General features: G+C 41.7%; 1 protein-coding gene and 1 long non-coding RNA gene across 2 annotated transcripts in view; one reads left to right on the top strand and one right to left on the bottom strand.

Moving 5' to 3' along the window:
- LOC138759422 (uncharacterized) overlaps positions 1 to 23,207 on the bottom strand; it is a 122,137-nt gene that overhangs the window by 52,864 nt on the left and 46,066 nt on the right. The window contains exon 2 of the long non-coding RNA XR_011354824.1: positions 15,358 to 15,425. This is a non-coding gene — a long non-coding RNA (uncharacterized lncRNA). The remainder of the gene's footprint in view (positions 1 to 15,357; positions 15,426 to 23,207) is intronic.
- Positions 893 to 23,183, top strand: cacng4b (calcium channel, voltage-dependent, gamma subunit 4b). The gene is made up of 4 exons (XM_069929784.1): positions 893 to 1,770; positions 17,077 to 17,160; positions 18,093 to 18,233; positions 21,525 to 23,183. The coding sequence occupies exons 1-4, from the start codon at positions 1,554 to 1,556 to the stop codon at positions 22,064 to 22,066; spliced, it is 984 nt and encodes a 327-aa protein (XP_069785885.1). The 5' UTR covers positions 893 to 1,553; the 3' UTR covers positions 22,067 to 23,183.

Here is a 23,207-nt window from a genome sequence, read left to right as displayed (position 1 = left end):
GATCAAAAGTTATATGGCATAGATTTAAATACTTGGCAGTAGGATTAGAAAGGAAATCTTATCTCTCAAAGATGGTGGAGACTGGAGCTCACAGAAATTGTAAATAGATGTGCATTTGGAAATCCCTGGTCTGCATGGACCATAGTCCAAGAGCAGGAAAGTAGGATATGGATGGACAACTTTTTTCAAATAACAGTAATATTTTGGGCTGAACAACTTCCTTCTGTGTTATAAATGTTTTACACAGTACTAAGACAGGGAGGTAAATGGCAGTAGAATGGAGAAAGTTCATATCATCTTTGCACATTGAATGGAAAGTGGTCGCTAAGTCTGCATTTGGTTTCTCCAGTGTTTGGAAGTCTATTTGGTGAGTACAATAAATTAGAAAACAAAACACTTTAGAATTGCTTTATCTGAAAAGAGTCCTCAAAGGTAAAGTGGACAGGAGGTGAAAGAGCAGTATTATTCCAATTAATGAAAGGTAGAAAGATCCAAGGGGCCTTCCTCTTTCATCAGGAAAATAGAACCATCAGCATTCCTCCCCTCTGGCAATCTGTCACTGCTCATAATCTGGAACATTTTCTTGGGTGGAGAGGGGGATCTCTGGCAGTCCTCAGTTCTACTCAATGCCATGGTGCTGACTTTATACCTGGACACGATTCTTGAATTTTTTTTCCCCAACGTCGCCAAACCTGTGTCTATGATAGGGAACATCTGATATTACAAGGACTCATTTCGAATCAAAAACTGCACAATAGACCATTCGGTCTATCATGTCTGTGCCGATTCTTTGAAAGCGCTTTATTTGCTCCCGCTCCTCTGCTCATTGGTCTATTTATTTTTCTGATCCAATCAAACAAAAGCAAACTCAACGTGAACAGAAGTGCCACAAAAAGCCAATGGAGTCTTCCCAACGCAATGACAATGTTGTCTGTGTTTAACACACTTCGCGCTCCGCGGTGCCCGCTTCGTTGTGAAAAGCTGTTTTCCTTGCACCCAGCACCGGGTGATTAGACACCGTATGAGATTCGGAAATATAGACAACTCTCCGAATACCCACCAGACTCTCAATCAGAAGCGGGACAGCCTGCATCTTGGATGTGTTGCTCCGTCAGACGTTGAGCATTTCGATTAGATTTCCAGTTAGGGCATACAGGCGGAACCGGGTCACGTACCAAGATCCAGTGACGAGTAGATCAGGAGGAAGTGGTTAATGCTGCCTCTCTTCAATTTTCATTCCAATCCTCTTCTCTCTTCGTCGGCCGGTCCGTTTCGATTCTCCCAGTTCCCGGCAACAGCACGGGGTGGGGGGAGGCAAATCAGAAAGCGATAGTTAATCATCCCGAACAAAGCTTCAGTGGATTGAAGTGTGAAGTTGCTGGGTTCATTTATCAACGACTGTAGCCCCACTGGGGTGAGGAAGTGCAGGAGCCAGGCAAATGGAAGTTGGTGGAAAACAGTATGATTCCCGGGAAAACTCGCCTCTACCATAGGCTGTGCTGGCCCTGGGCGCAGCCTTCTCACTCCGCGAGCTGTCCGGATTATGATGCACCATGGGCTGGTGCGACACCGGAGTACAGATGCTTTTCACCATGATGGGTGCCTTCGCAGCTTTCAGCCTGATGAGCATCGCCATCGGCACCGATTACTGGCTGCACTCGCGGGCTTACATCTGCAATGGCACTAACAGCACGACCGAGGAGAACCAAGTGAAAAAGGAGAAAGGGGCAATGATCCACTCGGGTCTCTGGAGAGTATGTTGCGTGGAAGGTAACGTTTATTGGTTAAATCTAGAACCCTTTACAAAGTGGCCAAGACAGGGCTCCAGGGTTTGGGCGGAAGATAAAATGCTTTGTGCTTCGCCGTTAACCCTTTGAATAGGATTCTGGGGTTGGCCCACCATAGATTTCAGACTCACCTGTCTGTTCCCCCTGCGGTGGAGGGGGGAGGGGAGGAAGGGTTAAAATAATCGGCGTGGGTGTTGTTGCAGGATTTAAACGGCATTAGCAAACAGATCGAAGAAGCAGGCTATTCCTTTCTCCGAGTTTAATTCCCCCGAGGGAGACACAAAGGTAGGTTTAGTTTGAATTCCATTTCCAAACTAGGGACGTATGACAATCGGTTCTACTCGTAACGGATCCGGTGAGAAGCTGAATAATGGCAAAAGTGAGGCTTTCAAAAGGAGCCAGGTTGGTGGCGGGGCTATGGAATTGTTCAAAGCTTCAAGTATTCCTCCCGTTTTGCCACCTGAATGTGTTCGGTTGTCGCAAGCGTTTGTCTCGGCCCATGGGGTTTCACTTTCCAATACATGAGCATTGTGCTTCACTGTGGACCTTCCCGCGGCCGAATTCTGACAACGAAAGCACACGTGAACCTTCATGGTGGCATCTTCGTATTCTAATGTCAACAACGCCACTCAGAATCACATCAATTATTCTTGAATACAATTGGGCAGGCTAAATTTACATTCCTGTTATTATGCGAGTTCCACGGATGGAGGAATCTTGTTTTATAACAAATATCGAGCTTATGTTGGACTTTGAAGAGGTCGAATCTGAAGTACTGTCTTCAGTAAGGACATATGAACTTGATTTGGGAGTGCAGCGGTTAAGGAGAGACTGATTTCTGATGTCAGAAAATTTCTGGGGGGCACAAGGTGATCCTATGAGGAGATGTGTAGAGTACTGGCATGGCTCTGAGTTTAGGAGATGAGGTGAACTCCAAGTACAAAATTCTGATAGTGCAATGGATTCTGCAGGCTGGAGTTTGAACTAGGGACCACCGTGGGTTTGGCCCGCAGTACGGATTTGCATTTATTCAGAACGGAGTAAAGCTTTGAAATTTTCTTCTCAGAGGGTACAGATGCTCAGTTATTGAGATTTATTCTCGGCTGATATCAGCATTTTGATTACAAGGAAATAGGAGGATGCTGCAGTTAGGGGCATTCAATTACAGTAGATCAGCACATCATGAATGACATTACGGACCCGAAGGAAATTTGCTCTTATTTTGCATGTTATTAAATGGGCATAAAACATTGTTTTCCGATATTGTATCACAATACTTCGATGGAATACAGCACTGAATTTTATAATCCAGCTGATTATGATCCACAAGTCTCCTCCCCTCCCAACCCCTTCATTTCACCCAACGGCGCCCCCTTCAGCTCCTTTATTCTTCATGTTTATCTTGTTTCTCATATTTACCCCATTATGATTATGCCTTTACGATTAAGCCACTATCTCACTGAACAAAAGTTTTCCCTGAATTCCTTGTAAGATTAATTAGGAACTGTGTTATATATTTTATTATCCATATTTCGGGCAAGGCACCGACAATAATGTAAAATAAAATTCATTAAAACAGGTACAATTCAAGAATGATACCAGGGAAATGATTAACGCATTTAACCGTTGGGTTAAGAAACCTCCAAAAGATCTTGGTGAACGTTTCCATTACAAACTTTTAATGAATGGCCCTCCCGCCGTTCTCTCTCTTCCTCATATTTTCCCAATATCATCCGTCTTTACTGTTGATTTATACATTTAGGAGATTGTCTTATCCGTACTTTTTGGTGTTTTCTGCCGAATTCCTTGCCCTCCAGTCTCTCAGCACTAATCCCAACCTTATCATTAAACCCACAGACAAGGGTGCACTGACCTCCATCTGACAGAAGGCAAACAACTCTCAGACACCGCCTCTTATTTTCCCCTCCAACAGGATCCCAGAAAATTCATCAAACCACTATCTGGTACACTTTCTCTAAACTCATCACTTCAGGTCATCTCCCTCCCATGGCTTCATTGTTTCCCAACCCTGTGCTGCCCAGTTTTACCTCCTACCCAGTATCTACAAACCCAATTGGGAGGTCATCTCCCTCCCATGGCTTCATTGTTTCCCAACCCTGTGCTGCCCAGTTTTACCCCCTACCCAGTATCTACAAACCCAATTGTCCAGGCAGACCCATTGTTTCCTCAAACTCCTGCCCCACCAAACTGGTACCTGCTTACCTTGTCTCTGTTTTGTGTCTCCACCTGCATCCATGATACTTCACATGCCCTCCATCACTTTGACTTCCAGTTCCCTTAACTCTACTGCCTCATTTTTGCCACAGATATCCAATCACTATATACCTCCAGCACACATACTGAAGGCCTCAAAGCCCTTTGTTTCTTTCTTGATAACATACCCAGCCAGCCCCCCTCCACCACCACCCTCCTCCATCTTGCAGACTGCTGCCACCCTCAATAATTTCTTCTTTGACTCATCGCACTTTCTCCAATTCAAAGGGGTCGCCATGGACACCCGCATGGGGCCCAGGTATAGCCTTTTTGTTGGCTATGTGGAGTCATCCTTACTACCTACACAGGCAAGGCTCCTCAATTCTTCCTGCACTACATCAATGAGTTTGGTCATGGTTTATAAACTATCCATTTTACTGCCAACTTCTACCCCAAACTCAAAGTCACTTGATCCAACTCTCCCTTTTCTCAATCTCTGTCTCTACCTCAAGAGACAAACTCTCTAGGGACAACTTCTACAAATCCACACTCCCACAGTTACCTTGACTACACCTCCTCACACCCAGATTCAGTTCCTTGCTCTCAATTTTTACATCTCTGACATATCTGCTCCTAGGACAAGGTTTTCCATACCAGATCATCCGTGATGTCCTCCTTCAAAAAAAGTACCTTCCCCTTTACTACCATCCACTTGGCCCTCACCAAAAAAACCTCCATTACCTGCAAATCTGCCCTGGTCCATTCCACCCCTACATGCAACAAGGACAGCATTCCTCTTGTATTCACCTACCACCCTACCAGCTTCCACATCCATTATATTATCCTCTGCCATTTCCACCATCTACAACATGATCTAACCACTAGACACATCTTCCTCTTTCCTTCCCTCTCTGCCTTCCATACAGACCGCTCCCTCTAGGATTCCCTCATCCATTCCTCCCTTCCCCGTGTCCACAAGAGGTGTTGCATTTAAACCCAAGCCTCCTCTCTCACCACCATTTGGGGCCCAAAATAGTCCTTCCAAGTGAAGCAACACTTCACTAGTGAATCTGCAGGGATAATCAAGCAGCATCTGATGCTCCTGTTGTGGTCTCCTCTACATCAGAGAGACTGGATGCAGACTGGGAGATCACTTCATTGAGCACCTTAGCTCTGTCTGCCACAATACCGAGGATCTCCCAGTGACCACCCACTTGAATTCCCCATCCCATTCACTTGCCGACATGTCTGCCCATGGTCTCATGCTCTGCCAGACTGACACCACCCATAAATTAGAGGAACAACACCTCATATTCCATCTGGGCACCTTCCAACTGGATAGCATTAACATCAACTTCTCAGTTTACATTAGTTCTCTCCCTCAGCCCCCCACCCCACTTCTATCCCTATGGGAGTTAGAGAGAAAACTAAGGAGTAGGTAAAGAAGAGATGGAGACAGTCCTTGAATCTGATCTAATGTGGAGTTTAGGCTCAATGATAAATCCCTCACTGGTAAAGTACTACAGTACATCTTTCTGGAGTTGTCAGCATATACTTGAAATGCCTACTGTATACCAAAGACGAATGAGATACTTGCCTTTATTCACCTGGATATACAATACACATGGCAGGCAGGTTATAATATAACTTATTAAAACATTAGTAAAGCTACAGCTGGAGTACTGTGTATCTGCCCTGGTCCATTCCACCCCTACATGCAACAAGGACAGCATTCCTCTTGTATTCACCTACCACCCTACCAGCTTCCACATCCATTATATTATCCTCTGCCATTTCCACCATCTACAACATGATCTAACCACTAGACACATCTTCCTCTTTCCTTCCCTCTCTGCCTTCCATACAGACCGCTCCCTCTAGGATTCCCTCATCCATTCCTCCCTTCCCCGTGTCCACAAGAGGTGTTGCATTTAAACCCAAGCCTCCTCTCTCACCACCATTTGGCGCCCAAAATAGTCCTTCCAAGTGAAGCAACACTTCACTAGTGAATCTGCAGGGATAATCAAGCAGCATCTGATGCTCCTGTTGTGGTCTCCTCTACATCAGAGAGACTGGATGCAGACTGGGAGATCACTTCATTGAGCACCTTAGCTCTGTCTGCCACAATACCGAGGATCTCCCAGTGACCACCCACTTGAATTCCCCATCCCATTCACTTGCCGACATGTCTGCCCATGGTCTCATGCTCTGCCAGACTGACACCACCCATAAATTAGAGGAACAACACCTCATATTCCATCTGGGCACCTTCCAACTGGATAGCATTAACATCAACTTCTCAGTTTACATTAGTTCTCTCCCTCAGCCCCCCACCCCACTTCTATCCCTATGGGAGTTAGAGAGAAAACTAAGGAGTAGGTAAAGAAGAGATGGAGACAGTCCTTGAATCTGATCTAATGTGGAGTTTAGGCTCAATGATAAATCCCTCACTGGTAAAGTACTACAGTACATCTTTCTGGAGTTGTCAGCATATACTTGAAATGCCTACTGTATACCAAAGACGAATGAGATACTTGCCTTTATTCACCTGGATATACAATACACATGGCAGGCAGGTTATAATATAACTTAATAAAACATTAGTAAAGCTACAGCTGGAGTACTGTGTATATTTCTTGTCTCCAACCATAGGAAGGACATGATTGTGTTAGAAAAGGTACAGAAGAGTCAGCAGAAGGTTGCCCGGAAGAGATCATTTCAGTTATGAAGAAGTCAGGCTAGCATGAAGAAGGTGACTCTGGAAAGGGGGAGCAACAGTTGTACCAAATTATGAGGGGCATAGCTCGGGTAGAAAATAGGAAACTTTTCTCCGTTGCAGAGATGTGTAAAAGAAGACTGTACTGGCTTAGCGCATGGAGGAAAGTGGATCTGAAGAACTTTCATCACCAAAGCGTGGTTGGAATCAGGGATGGTGGAGGCAAATATTCTCAAAATATTTAAGATATAGCTAGATGAGCACTTGCATTGCCATGGCACAAGAGGCTACAGACCAGTGTTGGTAAAAGGGATTAACATATGTAAGTACTTAAAAGTACTTCATAGTCAGCATGATCAAAGTGGACAGAATGGATTGCTTCTATGCAGTATAACTCTATAAGCAGGTCACCATGAGCTAAGTCATCAAATCAAGTTTATTATCATCTGATTACACAAGTACAACCTGACGAAACATTGTTCTCCAATCCTTGGTGCAAAGGCCACAGGCACACAACTGGACATAACACACATACAGACAAACAATACATAAGCAGAACAAGTAATCAAATATACACATTGTTAGGTCTGCTTTGTTCATGAATGAGTGAGACAAACACCAGACTGAGTCGAAATCAGGGTTCTTTGTTCTTTATTACCGGATTGTAACACTTGCGACTAACAATGTTAGTCGGAGAATGCATTCTGCCGTTATCAGCAAAATGGTGATTTTTTATACCCTTGGATACATGCTTAGAACATCATCATATCATTACTTGTCCAATGACTAAAACTGTTGCTATCCTTTCCCTGCTAGCTTCCTGCCTCTCAATCCATCAATGTCTCTCTTATCTTGTAAGTACAAGGATGCATTCACATCTTGTTACAGCCCTGTACAGGGTAACTCCTTACACATTCCCATCTCATGATGTTTTACCTTACAACATAAATAAATAAATTTCTAGATTTTAAAATTTAAACATAGCATTTTGGGCCCACGAGTCCATGCTCTCAATTTAGATCCAATTAACCTACACCAGTACATTTCGAAAGGTGGGAGGAAACCAGAGAACCCAGGAAAAACCCACGGAGACATGGGGAGGACGTACAAACTCCTTACAAACAGCGCGGGATTTGAACCCTGGTCCCGATCATTGGCGCTGTAAAGGCATTGCACTAACTGCTCTGCCAACCATGCCACAGATTGTTTCATAGATATGAGAGTTTTGGATGGTTAGTATGAGCATTTTCTTTGTCATTCAGCATTCTTACTGTCCATGGGAAGAAACCTTTCCTCAGCCTAGTGGTGCTGGCTCTAATACTCCTGTATGTCTTTCCCAATGGGAGCAACTGAAAGTTGCTGTGTTAGGGTGGAAGGGTGATTTTGCAACCACTCTTCAGATAACAATCCCAGTAGATCACATCGATGAGGGGGGGGGGGGGGAAGGGAGACTCCAGTGATCCTCTCTGCCACTCTTATGGTCTTGTGGATTGACCTCCAATCCATTTCTCTGCACCAATTGCACCACACTGTGATACAGCTGGCCAAAATGCTCTCAATAGAACTTTAATGCAAGGTTGACATGATGGTGGCCATTAGCCTTGCCCGTTTCAGTGTTCTCAGAAAGTGCAGTCATTGATGTGCCTTCCCGAAAAGTGAGGTGATGTTGAATGCCCATGACAGGTCACTAGTTAAGTGAACTCCAAGGAACTTGGTGCTGTCTCTTCTATGGAGTTGTTGATGAATAGTAGAGAGTGGTTGTTCCTGATCCTCCTGAAGACCACGATCATCTCCTTTGTCTTGTCCACGTGGAGACTGAGGTTGTTACTCTTGCACCTTCTCACTAGACTTTCCACCTTTTCTCTGTAGTGTGACACATCATTGCTGCTGATGAGGCCAAATATGGTTGTGTAATTTGCAAATTTGTATACACTGTTGGAGCTGGATATGGCAGTGCAGTAATGTGAACAGGAACTGGTTGAGCACACAGCCTTGTGGTGTGCCTGTGCTTGGTGTGACAGTGCTTGATTTTCTGCTATCAACTCCGACAGACTGTTGTCTTTCCATTAGGAAATCCAGAAACCAGTAACAGAGAGGTGCGTGGAGTCCCTTCTAAGGAAATGACTTTGCCATCACATGATATTAGGAGAAATTTAATAGAAATCTATTTCCAATGGACTAATGAACAGCACAATTTTCACATCCAGTCTCCAGAAAATATTGTTTGTATTAGGAAGGATTTTTTTTCATCCCTGGTGTCGATATTCCAATTCAGTTCACCAAAGATAAATTTCTTTTTGTGATCTGTCATTTCTGCCAGGTCTGCTGCATATTAACATAGCAAAGTGAGCTTGTGGGGAGATGAGATGTTTTTAAATCAGTGAATTGTTGTGAACTGGAATGCATCACTAGGCAGGGCAGTGGAAGAGGAACCAATAATAATTTTCAAAATAAAAATTGATAAATATTTGAAAAGGAAACAATGACAGAACTCCAGAGTAGGGTTGTGGGATTAACAGAGTAGCTCTTTCAGCAGGCTGATGTAGCATAATAGGCCAAATTACCAACTTTTATAAGGCTCTTTAATTCTAAATCACTGAATATTTTTATGAACAAGATCAGTTTATGCTAATATTCTTACTTTCCTTTTTACTGCAGCCAAAATGAAATATTTGAAGGGGGAAAAATCTGTAGTATTGATCCCTAACAACAAATGATTGTGTTTTAAATTTTTTTTTTCATTAATTAATTCCACAGGGGGAGGTATGATTGGCCATCCCCAATGGTATGAGGCCATATTCTTGAAGTACTGCAGCCTTTCTGGTGAATCTACTGCCATAAAATTTCTAGGTAGGGTGTTACAGGATTTAGATTCAAAGATAATGAAAGAATGTGATACATTTTCAAGACAGGAATACATTAGAGATAAGGAATAGAACAAATAACAGAGTATTGATGAGGATAGTTGTACCTTTGAAATCATACAAAGTATTTAATAAAGTACCATTGTTAGAAAAATTTTTAATCATGGGATTAGCCTCAGTGATCAGAAAATTGACTGAGGCTCAACTGCAGAGAGTAATGGTGAGTGGTTGATTTTTCTAGAACACCAGATGCACAGCAGTGCTCCCAATGTTAGCAATAGGACCGTTGTTGGTTTGATGTGCTCTGACAATGGCACCTAACTAAGTGTAGTACACAATGAGTAATGGAGTTCAGCAGACTGATTGGTGAAATAGGAAGAGGGTGGCAGATAAAATTAAAACAGAAGATGTGAAAAATGATATATTTCGGTTTGAGGTAAATGCTATGATTTGAAAATAGATGCAGGAACAGAGAAATCTGGAGAATATATCATTCTTTGAATATGATGGAAAATTTTAAGAAAGCTATTAAAAGCATGTGACCCTTGATTTTATTGGTAGAGGAACTGACTACAAAAGCAAAAAAATTGTGTTAAATCTTCATACCAAAAAATTCAGGTGGGGCATAAACTGTTCAGTTGTGAATATCTCACATTATGAAGTACATCAAGGCCTTGATGAGAGTGCAGAGATTCATTAGAGATGAAGAATTAAAGTTAGTGGATAGATTAGAAAAGATTTGCTTGCTCGACCAATGAAAGATTACTTTAATTCGATAGAGACATTTAAAATAAAATGAAACTGTCTCCATAAATCTAAGGCAAAGAATTAATGTGATTAACCAAAAGAACCAGGGTCGCATGAGGAAGATGGCTATTGTTCCTCAGGGCAGTATCTTAGCTTCAAACATCTTCAGCTACTTCCATCTACAACATTCCTTTGTTTGCTGATAATCAATTCCAATACAACTCCTCAGCAAGTACAGCAAGACCTATACCACAATGAGGAATGGAGTGATAAGTAGCTGGTAACATTTGCACCACTAAAGTGTCAGAAAACCACAAGTTTAACAAACAGGTCCTGCTATTCAATGCCTATCTCACCACTGAGTCTCCCACCATCAGCAGATTGCACCAGCCATATAAATACAATGCCTTCAAGAGGAGATAAGAAGCTAGGTATCCAACAGTGAGTGACTCATTTCTGAAACTTCATCTACAAGGTACAAGTCAGATGTGCAATACCTACTTCTTGCCTGAATTAGTTCAGCTTCACATGCACAGCAAGTTTAACATGATCCAAAACAGATTACCCTGCTTGACTTAATACACCTCCACCAAAGACCGGGCATGTTTAAACCTTCCACCAGCTGCATTTGTTTGGTGCACTGTTTGTGTCTTCTCTAGATTGCAACAGTTACTTACCTTGCTTACTGTTACGGCACATTTCAAATTCACAATCTCTAACACCAAGAAGGACAAAGACAATGTTCTCCTCTAAGTCATGTATTATCTTGATTTAGAGATACATAGCCAGACTTATCACTGCTGGCCCAATTCACAATACTCACTGTGTAACAGAATTATAGTAATAGCTCCATCAGGACTACTGTGGTTCAAAAACATGGCTGACTACTCTGTCAACAATGGATAGTGCTAAGTTCACTTAGCACAACTCACATCCTGAAAAATAAATTTAAAAAAAGATACAATTTTTCACAAGAGCCAATTGTAATTAGACTAAAAATCTACTAATAGGATGGGCTGAGGAGAGGGACTTGGACGTCTGGACCTCAGATACACTCTTGGAACAGACAGCTATGCAGCTCTGAGGTTATGGGAGAACAGGAAACAGTGGCAATGGAGGAGATATTGGGATCTATGGACTCTCAATGTCTCTGAGGGGACTTTCTTTTTGCTTCGCTTTCTCTTCTTGATAGGAGCACTGAAGGTTCAGAATGTGGGTACACCTCTGTGTCCCTTCACAGAGAAAATAAAACAAATTTTGTGCATTTCTGTATGTAATAGTTTCTATGCAAAAAAGAACTTTGAAATAGATTGAATTGTAACATTGATATGAAAATTGGTTTAATACTTAAAGTACGAAATTGACAGAGCTCTGCAATGAGCAGTTGGGATTAATTGGGAGCTCCACCAAAGAGCTGCACAAACACATGAATGAACAGTTTTGGTATATGTCAGGAAAGTGAGTTTCACAAGAGCTAAATGAAACAGCCCCTGGCCTTCAACGATCAAATACAGAATAACCTTTAGATATCCTCAGAAGAAACAATTCATATCTTTTCTTCTTTGGCTTGGCTTCGCGGACGAAGATTTATGGAGGGGGTAAAAAGTCCACGTCAGCTGCAGGCTCGTTTGTGGCTGACCAGTCCGATGCGGGACAGGCAGACACGATTGCAGCGGTTGCAAGGGAAAATTGGTTGGTTGGGGTTGGGTGTTGGGTTTTTCCTCCTTTGCCTTTTGTCAGTGAGGTGGGCTCTGCGGTCTTCTTCAAAGGAGGCTGCTGCCCGCCAAACTGTGAGGCGCCAAGATGCACGGTTTGAGGCGTTATCAGCCCACTGGCGGTGGTCAATGTGGCAGGCACCAAGAGATTTCTTTAGGCAGTCCTTGTACCTTTTCTTTGGTGCACCTCTGTCACGGTGGCCAGTGGAGAGCTCGCCATATAATACGATCTTGGGAAGGCGATGGTCCTCCATTCTGGAGACGTGACCCATCCAGCGCAGCTGGATCTTCAGCAGCGTGGACTCGATGCTGTCGACCTCTGCCATCTCGAGTACCTCGACGTTAGGGGTGTGAGCGCTCCAATGGATGTTGAGGATGGAGCGGAGACAACGCTGGTGGAAGCGTTCTAGGAGCCGTAGGTGGTGCCGGTAGAGGACCCATGATTCGGAGCCGAACAGGAGTGTGGGTATGACAACGGCTCTGTATACGCTTATCTTTGTGAGGTTTTTCAGTTGGTTGTTTTTCCAGACTCTTTTGTGTAGTCTTCCAAAGGCGCTATTTGCCTTGGCGAGTCTGTTGTCTATCTCATTGTCGATCCTTGCATCTGATGAAATGGTGCAGCCGAGATAGGTAAACTGGTTGACCGTTTTGAGTTTTGTGTGCCCGATGGAGATGTGGGGGGGCTGGTAGTCATGGTGGGGAGCTGGCTGATGGAGGACCTCAGTTTTCTTCAGGCTGACTTCCAGGCCAAACATTTTGGCAGTTTCCGCAAAGCAGGACGTCAAGCGCTGAAGAGCTGGCTCTGAATGGGCAACTAAAGCGGCATCATCTGCAAAGAGTAGTTCACGGACAAGTTTCTCTTGTGTCTTGGTGTGAGCTTGCAGGCGCCTCAGATTGAAGAGACTGCCATCCGTGCGGTACTGGATGTAAACAGCGTTTTCATTGTTGGGGTCTTTCATGGCTTGGTTCAGCATCATGCTGAAGAAGATTGAAAAGAGGGTTGGTGCGAGAACACAGCCTTGCTTCACGCCATTGTTAATGGAGAAGGGTTCAGAGAGCTCATTGCTGTATCTGACCCGACCTTGTTGGTTTTCGTGCAGTTGGATAATCATGTTGAGGAACTTTGGGGGACATCCGATGCGCTCTAGTATTTGCCAAAGCCCTTTCCTGCTCACGGTGTCGAAGGCTTTGGTGAGGTCAACAAAGGTGATGTAGAGCAAGAAAAACAACAATAGACCACAATGAGTGGAGATGTCAGAGTTGTAATAATCCACAACAAAATATTTGAAATGGTGCAGTGCCCAAGTACAGAGAGACAAGGACATCAAAGCCATGCCACTTTGTCTCCTGGCAGAGCTGGATTCAATGTTGTGGCTGAGACCAAACCTAAAATCGACTTGTCCTGAACTCCCTGTGTTGCCGTGTTACATAACATGTGAATTCTTTATCCTCTGTAGGGTATTGGCTGAGCTGCTGTTCATTCTGTATTCACTAAAGAACATTTTTATGATGATGCTTTGCTTGACCCCATTTGGAATCAGTTCTACACCTGGAGCAGTTTATTTTGAATGTCTTTGAAAGGTGACGTGATGAAGTACAGGATTTTCTGTGGGAACAGCTGTTTCTTTTTACCTGTGGATAAACTATCTGAAATGTGCACATACATATATGACTCCAGTCTGCCTGGGTCTCAAGGAAGGGAGATTGACAAATTTGTTGTTCTAAGTAATTACTCTCTAAAGTGACAGTATAATTTTGCCTCATAACTCTGTACCCTCTCCATTGAGGTAACCCTGCTAAATTTTCTATTGGTGAGAACTATTGTGGCTTTAATTACTCAGTTGCAAAACAAATTTACAGATCCCATGTTTCTACAGTAATTTTCATGGCATTTAAAGACACAAAGCTTACTATCAGGTAATGAAACAGGCGACTGCCAGGTTTCACAGAAGCCCCCACAAACAGCAAGAGATAAATGCCAGATAAATTAATTTTTGTGAAAAAATTCTGATGCTATAAATCTGAAATAAAACAGAAAATGCTAGAAATACTCAGCAGTTAAGAGAACACACATGACATCTTATGTTTCTGCAATTCCATAATTCAAAAAGTTAACTGTTGATCTCGCAAAATATGCCCATCTATCTTCAGTTGCTGGATATTTGCAGAATTTTCTATTTTAAAGATGAGGGATAATTATTCACCAGGACATTTTGGAACCTTCCCTGGATCCCCTTAGAAGAAAAGACATTTACCAATCCAGCATCTCTGAAATTGCAGCATTCTCTCAATATAACTGAGAATTAGTAATAAAAGGGATGAACAGAGCATGGATCAGTATGTGGAACTACAATATTGTGGCTGATTCTAAAACTTGGCTTGGGGAAGGCCAGGATTGGCTGATGCAGTGTTTCAAAAGGAATAGGATAAGAGGTAGAAAAGGAGGGGAGGGTAGTAGTATTACTGGTTATGGATAGTATCACAGCTATAGCTTTCAATAGCCTGAATATGCCTGAGATTGTCTGATCTCAGAAGATGAGCAGGCTCAGGCCTGTCAGTACTTGGAGGGGAGAACGCTTAGGAAAACTGGGTGCTGTAGGTTTCTGTGAGGGACACGGGACAAAGTGGTGACTCTGTCTGCCTTATGGTAGACAAAAGTCAAAGAATTTCAACCTTTACCTTTAATTCTCAGTTATTTACAGTAATATTTTAATAAGACCAGTTGGATTAACAACTGCAACCCAACAGCTCTTGAATGCTCCAATTCTATAGTTACATCTGGCACTACAAAGCTTAGAGCATTAAAAAACTGCAGATGGTGGAAATTGAAATGAGCCTTTTTGTGACATCACCTCCAGCCTTAAACACCATTGATCTTGGCCTCAGCAGTTTGGATCTTTCTTCTATAAATCTCTCAACTCTCAAGTTGTAATGTACCCACTTTTACATTTCCTCTGATAACTCGTTCTGCACACCCACCACTCTCAGTATGTAAAATTTCACGCTCCTCAAAAACACTAAATTCTACTTATTTCTCTCCACAGATCCTGTTTGACCTGCTGAGTATTTTCTGCATTTTCTATTTTTATTTCAGTACCAGAAGATCCATATTCAATTACATAGTCAGTGTGATGATTTGAGGAAATGCTGCTTAATATTTTTGATTAACCATAAATATTTTAATTTAACTTTAGGTTAAATACCAGATTCTCTCAAAAGGCAGAGAGGGGCACAAGGGTTCACAGAGAGATAGATGTTACTAAACAGATCAAGATTTGTATCTGTCTGATAATAGATAATTAGAATTTACTTACAAGGTTGAAACATATGATATTAGAAAATATCAAACTGCTGGTATAGTTCAGCAAAGTGATGGATACTCCTGAAACAAATTTAAAAATAAAACCTTTTCATCATAAGTAGACATAACATAAATAGTTATGTATCCAACAGTGTACAGATATCCTACTCTCCAAAGATATATATTTAGCAGTGACTAGCTGCCAGGATTACCCAAAATTTAGAAATGTGGACAATTAAACGGAAGCAAAAACCATGTGGGGCACTGCTTCTTTTTCCCACCAAGCATATTATCTGCTGTAAATAGTCTAACCAATGCCTCTCCATCCCATCTACAATTTTAAAACTTCTGCTTTGCATTCTATCCCATATACCACTCCTAATTACCAGTCTCACCACACTGTCGAGCTAAGACAATGTACTCCATGGTTTTCTGATGATGCACTTTCTCAGTGGAAAATGAGAGAGATTCTTGTATAGGGTGGGGCCAAGTGCAGGTAATAGAGATATTGCCTCATTGTGCCAGAGACACAGATTTATTTCTGACATTGGGTAGTGACTGTGTGAAGTGTGCATGATCTCCCTGTGACTCCATGGAATTCCTCTGGTCGCTTACATTTTCTCCCAAAGAATTGATCTTTAATAGGTTGATTAGATATTGTAAATTACCTTAATCTGTAAATAAGTGGTAGAATCTGGAAGGTGTTGATGAGAATTTGAGCAGAATAAAAAAGTAGAATAAGTGATTGGTGTAAATGGGTGGTTGATGGATTCTGTGGGCCAATGGGCCCATTTCCATGTTGTATCTCTATGCATTCATGATGGACATATGTAGAAGGCAGTGGGAGGGGAAAAAAAGCCTTTAAAGTCAATACCAGGAGTCAAACCCCAAGGGACCTGGATGCTGCACCTCAAGATCTCAATGAATTAATGAGTGGACAAGGTCAGTGACTGTATTTTGAAATTGCACATCCAAGGAATTATATATATCTACTTTCAGGCATATGTTTCATTCCCAGTTGTATGCTTTCTGCATTGATACAGCAGTTAACTAGCCTATCTACCTGCTGGATGGAAAGTGGAGTGTATAAATTATAATCTTATTTTACTGTTAATTTCAGGTAGACTATTGTGTTTCTAGCTTTGTAAGGTATCCCATCCCTAGAACTCCCACACTATATTTCTCTGTAGTCCACTCTTGCAAATAATGGCCGTTTGTCTTTACTAATTTACCTCAAAGTCTAATCTACATTCTAAACACTTTCATATGCAGGAAAATATTTTGATATCCCTTCTAAATTTATTTCTGATAGTTTAAATTGACATCCTTTTGTTATAATGTAATTTGAAACAGATTTTCATTTAAATACAGAACCAAATTCAGAGACATCCAATTTTTTTTTCCCCTTGTTATCATTCTACTTATAATTGTTCTACTTACAATTGTTTTATAACAGTTCATCACACATTTAATATTCTTCAATAAAGCAATAACAGAATCTATTATATTTTTGGAATGTATAAATTCTGAACCATTAGCACTGAGATCTGTAATTTATTACACAACTGTACACTATCAGATGCATCATATGTAAAATATGTATAATATTTCAAGAGCTATTGATCATACTTCAAAACTTGGTAAAATGAATGTTGCCCTATCTGGTGGTTTCATTGGACGGGGGAGATAGCGATTCAAGTACTGTTTTTTTTAAAAATTTCCATTGTTTCAGGTTTTCAAAAAGGAAACTGCTTCAGAATCAATTACTTCCCTGAAGATGATGATTATGACCAGGAGGGTTCAGAATACCTTTTAAGTAAGTATATAAAGTTCCATATGGGGGAAATGTAGATGTACTTTTTTGCACTGAAGTTAAAAATTTGCAGAAATGAATTTGAATCTAGAATATATGAAAATGTGCTTTGTTTCCCAAATAATTACATGTTCACCCAATCCTCAGACCATGATCCGCACTGATTCACACAAAACAATTATGGAAGCAATTGCAATGGAAACTTTTAAATGAGAATTGGATGGATACTGGATTGAGAGAGGAGGAGGAGGAAGGAAGCAGAATAATTCACAGATCCATCATTGAATGGCATGGATACACTTGCCAAATGGTGTACTTTGTGCTGATTTTGTGATGCTTGAATCACCGGTTCATCTTCCACTCTAACTCGGACAAGACCTATGTTTGCCTTTCTTATTTTTTTAGCTAAGCACTCCAATGTAATTATCCCTACTATCTCTTGAATCCAATACCTCTATTGATGTACCCACATTCTGAACCTCACTTTCTACAAAACACCAGGTAGAGAAATGCAGGCAGATTTTTTTTCTTGTTTGATCAAGGACATAATGTTGTATTTGCCAATACCCATACATGTTCAGAATCTAGTAAAGTTATTGGGTGGGGTTGGTGGAGGGGTGGGGGGGCCTGGATCATTTACAAACAGCCACTTCCTTTCTCATCCAGAAACATCAAAGCCTATGGGACTCAACTCCCTCAATTTGCTAGGCATTGATTGATGATCTAACAAAATATTCCTATTGATTTTGATTTTAACATATCACCTTCAACACTTAAAATTCAGGCTGTGGAATTTCAAAGAGACATTTCACTTCAGTTCCCATATTTGTTCTATACATGCATAGTTTATCAATTGATCATTTAAGTTTCCTGGATCTACAAGTAAATAATGGATTTGAAAGAAATAACAAACAAATTATTGGTTTCTTTCTTAGGGATTGTCCGTGCTTCCAGCTTATTTCCCATCCTGAGTGCCATATTACTGCTCTTGGCTGGGTTGTGTGTTGGAGTTGGCAAGTTGTACAACAGCAAAACCAACATCATCCTTAGTGCTGGCATTTTATTCGTAGCAGCGGGTGAGTACCAACCCCACCACTCTTTCTTTACCTTTCCAGTCTCACTTTTATATGCACTCATCCTAAAAACATCCTGTCATATGCATCACTGTGTGGTATGAGTACTGTCCCATATTTTACACACATTTGGAAAGGTAGGGTCAGATTAAGAACAGTCAGCATAGTTTTGTGTGAGGCAGGTGATGTCTTACAAATCTGAGTTTCGAGAGGGCATAATAAAAAGTGATTGACCAGAGTAAGGCAGTGGATATTGTTTACGTGGATTTTAGTAAGGCATTGATATAGTCCCTCATGGTAGACAAATTCTGAGGATACAGATAGATATATAAATATGCTGGGTATACAGGGGAAATGTATCATGAGCAGTAGTTTTATTTAACTTGGACAACATGTTCAGCGCAGATATGTAGGCCAAAAAGCTTGTTCTTGTACTGTACTGCTTTATGTTCTAATAACTGTTCTGCCCTAGTCCACAAGAAATTGCAAAGGATTGTCAATGCAGCTCAGACAAACCAACCCCCCCCCCACTATCGAATTGAGTCCATCCTTGGAAAAGCAAATAATATATTAAAATACTCATTTCACCTCTGCCATGGTCTATTCTCCCTCATCCTATTAGCAAGAAGATTCATGTGTGAAATCACACACCACCAGATTCAAGGACAGCTTTTATTATTAGACTCTGAATGAACCTCGCACTTGAATAATGTTGCCTCCATCAACTGATCTCTCCTGTAACTCTGTACTTCAGTACTTTATTTTACTTGGTATACTATGTATGGGATGTCTAGCTGGTCTGTATGTAAAACAAACTTTCTCACTGCACCTCGGCACAGGTGACAAAAAAATACTCCTGCATCATTCATATTGTCTCATTCTCACATGTTTAGTTCTCTCTCATTCACCTAGTCCTTACCCAGTGGTGTCACTAGGGTTGGTGTCACCCAGTGCGGTAACTCGTGGCGTCACCTCACCACCACCCCCCCTTCTCTCCTGGTAACTTATGGTGTTCCCCCCCCCCACACACAACCATGACCTCAATGGCAATAGTACTGAGATAAACAACTAGCAGAATTAAAATTACAATTTTAAATTACAATATCATATGAATATTACAACAAAATTGTTTTGTAAAATCTTTCTAAATTGAATTACATTAGTAACTGAGCAGAAGCCTTTTTTTTTTATTTTTCTCCTTTTCCTTTAATTACTTTAATTCTCAAAAAGGTTATCAATATAGGTTCACAAATACTAATTACCACAACACTAAAGCTAAAACACCAGAAAATTTAACAAAAGCAACGACTATAATAACACCAGCAGCAACGAAAACAATAGTGTGTGCTTGTAGTGCGTGCAGATGAAACCATGTGATTCGAAACGTCATTGTATTGTAATTGGGTAATAATGACAGATCTGACTGGAGTGCATTAGAAGGCTCAAGAAGTAAATAAGCATGGAGTTCTAGCCTTGTAGGTATATTGATACATGTAAGCTAAACTTACGAAAAATGTTTTTGATGTTATAAATAACTATAGGGATATTTTTATTTTAAAAAAAGAAATTTCTGCCAAACCACTGCACAAAAATTTTATAGACGGTCCTTTTGGTGTTACCCCCTCTGATCTTGACATCTGGTACAATCTGCAACCCTTAATGATGCCAGTGTCCTTACCCTACATTTATCCTCACACACATACCCAGTCCTCACAATCACACATACATATCCTTCTGCCAGTCATACCACTCACTCTCATGCATGCTTACTTTTCATTGTCTCATATACATTCCTCAGTCACTATTCACATTCTCTGATTCATTCCTATTAAATGATGACCCCTCACTTTGAAACACTCATTCCTCATATATTCACTCTTGTACAGACACTAAATATTCACTCTGCAGACCCACAGACAATGCTAACACACATACAAATATAATGCTGACTGTAACACATAGTTCCACAGTTACTCTGCAGAATGGTACTCTCTCTCTCTCTCATACAGACAACCAGGTTATTCATTCATCCTCGCCTACTCTAAAACCACATCGCAGTAGAACACAGAAAACATGCTGAAATCATTTACATGTACCAGCATGATTATCATTGAGGAATTACCTAGGGTTCTGTTCTTGAGAACTGTTTTTAACCTGAACTGTTCCTAGAAATAAACAAAAGTGATGTTGGAGAGAGGAAAAGTAGCTGCGATGGGAGAGAGTGGACAGACATAAGAAGAGCAGCCACCAACAGGCCTCACTGACCAGCCGGCCAGTCCTGCTAGACTAGGTTCTAACTGTTGCATCTGGTGGGGGTGGGGCAGCAAGCAAGGGAGGGAAGGTGGGCAAAAATGCCCCATTCCCACTCCGCAGAAGATGCTATCAGTCCCAAAGAGCTGTAAACCTAAATATTTGGTTCATAGTTATGGTATGCTCAGAGTTAAGATCACCTTGATAGTTGCCAGAGGGAGTACATGTTTTGTCACATTCAATGCCTCACATATATACTCCCAAATATATAGTGATGAATGTTAAATTTAAAAAGGGCCACAAATCATGTACAGGCACTGTACTGGTGAAAATATGATTTTGCTCATCTTAATGAAGTTAGCAAGGAGTGTGTCACCATTGGAATTCCAAAAGGTTATTTTGATTGTAAAATCAAGACTATTTAAACTTGACACCATCACAACAAAGAAGTTCAAGAGAATGCAGATGCTGAGATCTGGAGGAACTCAATGGGTCAAGTAGTATCTGTGGAGGAAAAGGGATGGTCAACAAGTTTCACCCCTAAATGTCATCCACCCACAGATGCTGCTTGACATTCTGAGTTTTTTCAGCAGTTTATTATTTTCTAAGCAGATCTCACAACTTCCCTATAATAATAAGGGGAAGATAGCTACTTGATATGGGTGCAAAATAATCCAATCATAATTGCAGCAGTATAGCCTGTGGAAAATGTATGGCCACACCTAGTCTGGTCTACTTCTATAGAGGGAGAGCAGCCTTGGTGCTAAATAAGGAGAAATTCTCAATGGTTGGTACCAAAATAGAAAATGCTGGAAATACTTAGCCTAATCAGCATCTATAGAAAGATAAACTAATTTACCATTTCTCATCCAACTCCCATCATCAAAATCTATTCTTTTCACAGTTGCTGTTTGATCTGCTGTTTCCATCATTTTCTGTTATTTCAGATGGCCAGTATCTGCAGTGTTTTTATGTTCTATTTAGTTAGTAAGGAGAAACTGGTTCGGTGCACTTCTGAGACTGACCTTTCCCTATTTACTTTAGGGTTGAGTAACATTATCGGGATCATTGTGTACATATCAAGTAACACCGGAGACCCCTGGGATAAGAACGACGATGACAAAAAGAGCTTGTATTCCTACGGATGGTCTTTCTATTTCGGGGCTTTATCGTTCATCGTGGCAGAAATGGCAGGAGTCTTAGCCGTAAGCATCTACATCGACAAGAACAAGGCGGCAAGGAGCAAGTCACATGGAGAATATCTGAAGACATCCTCCTCTCCCTATGCCAGGATGTCCAACTACAGGTACAGACAGCGGAGGCGATCCAGGTCTGGCTCCCGGTCCGAAGAACCCTCCCCGGCTCGGGAAATCTGCGCTGGCGGGAACATGAAGGTGGTGAGCACCGTAGTGCCTCTGAGCGAGATCTCCATGTACACCCTTTCGAGAGAAGCCAATAAGCCACCGGTTGGAGCCGCCTACCTTCCGGATCAGGAGGAGACCTTTCTCCAGGTGCACAACTGCTTACAGAAGGAGAAAGAGGGATTTGGCATGAACACGATGAACAGGCGAACAACGCCAGTTTGAGGCCGCCAGGGTTGCACCCCGTCCCTTCACCACCCCGACTTATTTCACTTTCCGTCTCGTTGAAATGACAGACCACAGGACACGACTACAGACAAAGTGTAAGGCGTGCCTTCAATCTGAGTCTTGGATTGTAAGCACATGTTGCAAAACGAAAAACGCACAAGGTACACGGGCTTCCCCGTGTCTGCCTGAAAAATCCCACTCGGAGAACAAAAGATGCGCTGTCTGTGTAATTGGTGATAAACTCATGGAATTAACATTTATAACATTAATATTCTCTCTTGTATCTCATTCAGCTGGAATATCAAGGTCAACGACTGTTGAACTGCCTGCGAATTTTTCAGATTTAATTCTGAAACGCTGCAGTGATGGGAAAGTCCGTCGGAAACCATTTCACCCAGCCAATTTTCCATTCCATCATTTAACCCTGTCAGCCCCGGAACCTGCGCGTGGAATGGGATTACTTCTGTCATGGCTATCGAAGGGGATGCCTTCCATGCCATTAACTTCCCATCAACATTTCCTTAATCTACCTAGTCCTCCATTAAGGAAATTAACCTGGACGTGTATGCAGTGGAACGGACAATATACGGTATATTTGTACAACAATTCTTGAGATGAAGTTCAATGATTTGGGGATGTCCAAAACTCATTAAACCGGGGGCTGTGGATCGGCGTTCTCATTGATTGATATATTGGGCAAAACCTCAATGTCTCATTGGTTGTATTTCCTGTGGCTTTCCCTCCTCCAAAATGTGTCACTGTAAGGATGTGTGTACAATACTAAACCCGACCGAATAGATTATTGTGAAACTAGGAGAGGAGACAGAAACCCTGTTGTGTTCGGCGCAATGTGGTCGGGCTCTTGTAAAGTATTTGTGATAATAAACTAGTTTCTGGACATGGTGGGAGTCTTGCTGTGCGAAGAAATACTGAGTTTTCCCACTTTGCCCTGAGAGTGGAGGTTATTTAGGAACCCACGGTCTCAACTAGGAAGGAGGCCTTGCAGATGTGGTCTGGGGCAAGAAGTGGTCAAGTGCACCGTTTCCTTAGAGGCACATTTAGGAGATAGTGGTCATAACAATAAAACTAGCAAAATAAAATCTACTGGAGGTACTCAGCGGGTCGAACAGCAACAATG

This window comes from Narcine bancroftii, chromosome 3 (assembly GCF_036971445.1).
Source record: "Narcine bancroftii isolate sNarBan1 chromosome 3, sNarBan1.hap1, whole genome shotgun sequence".
Lineage (NCBI taxonomy): Eukaryota > Metazoa > Chordata > Chondrichthyes > Torpediniformes > Narcinidae > Narcine > Narcine bancroftii.
Note: the sequence above shows the minus strand (reverse complement) of the source record. Positions and strands in the feature narration are given on the sequence as shown.

What these genes read in the sequence shown, in the direction of transcription:
- cacng4b (XM_069929784.1), top strand. Translation starts at nt 1,554, where the DNA reads ATGGGCTGGTGCGACACCGGAGTACAGATGCTTTTCACCATGATGGGT. An exon ending in GAGAGTATGTTGCGTGGAAG is followed by an intron (nt 1,771 to 17,076) that starts GTAACGTTTATT and finishes CCATTGTTTCAG; the next exon opens with GTTTTCAAAAAGGAAACTGC. An exon ending in GGGTTCAGAATACCTTTTAA is followed by an intron (nt 17,161 to 18,092) that starts GTAAGTATATAA and finishes TTTCTTTCTTAG; the next exon opens with GGATTGTCCGTGCTTCCAGC.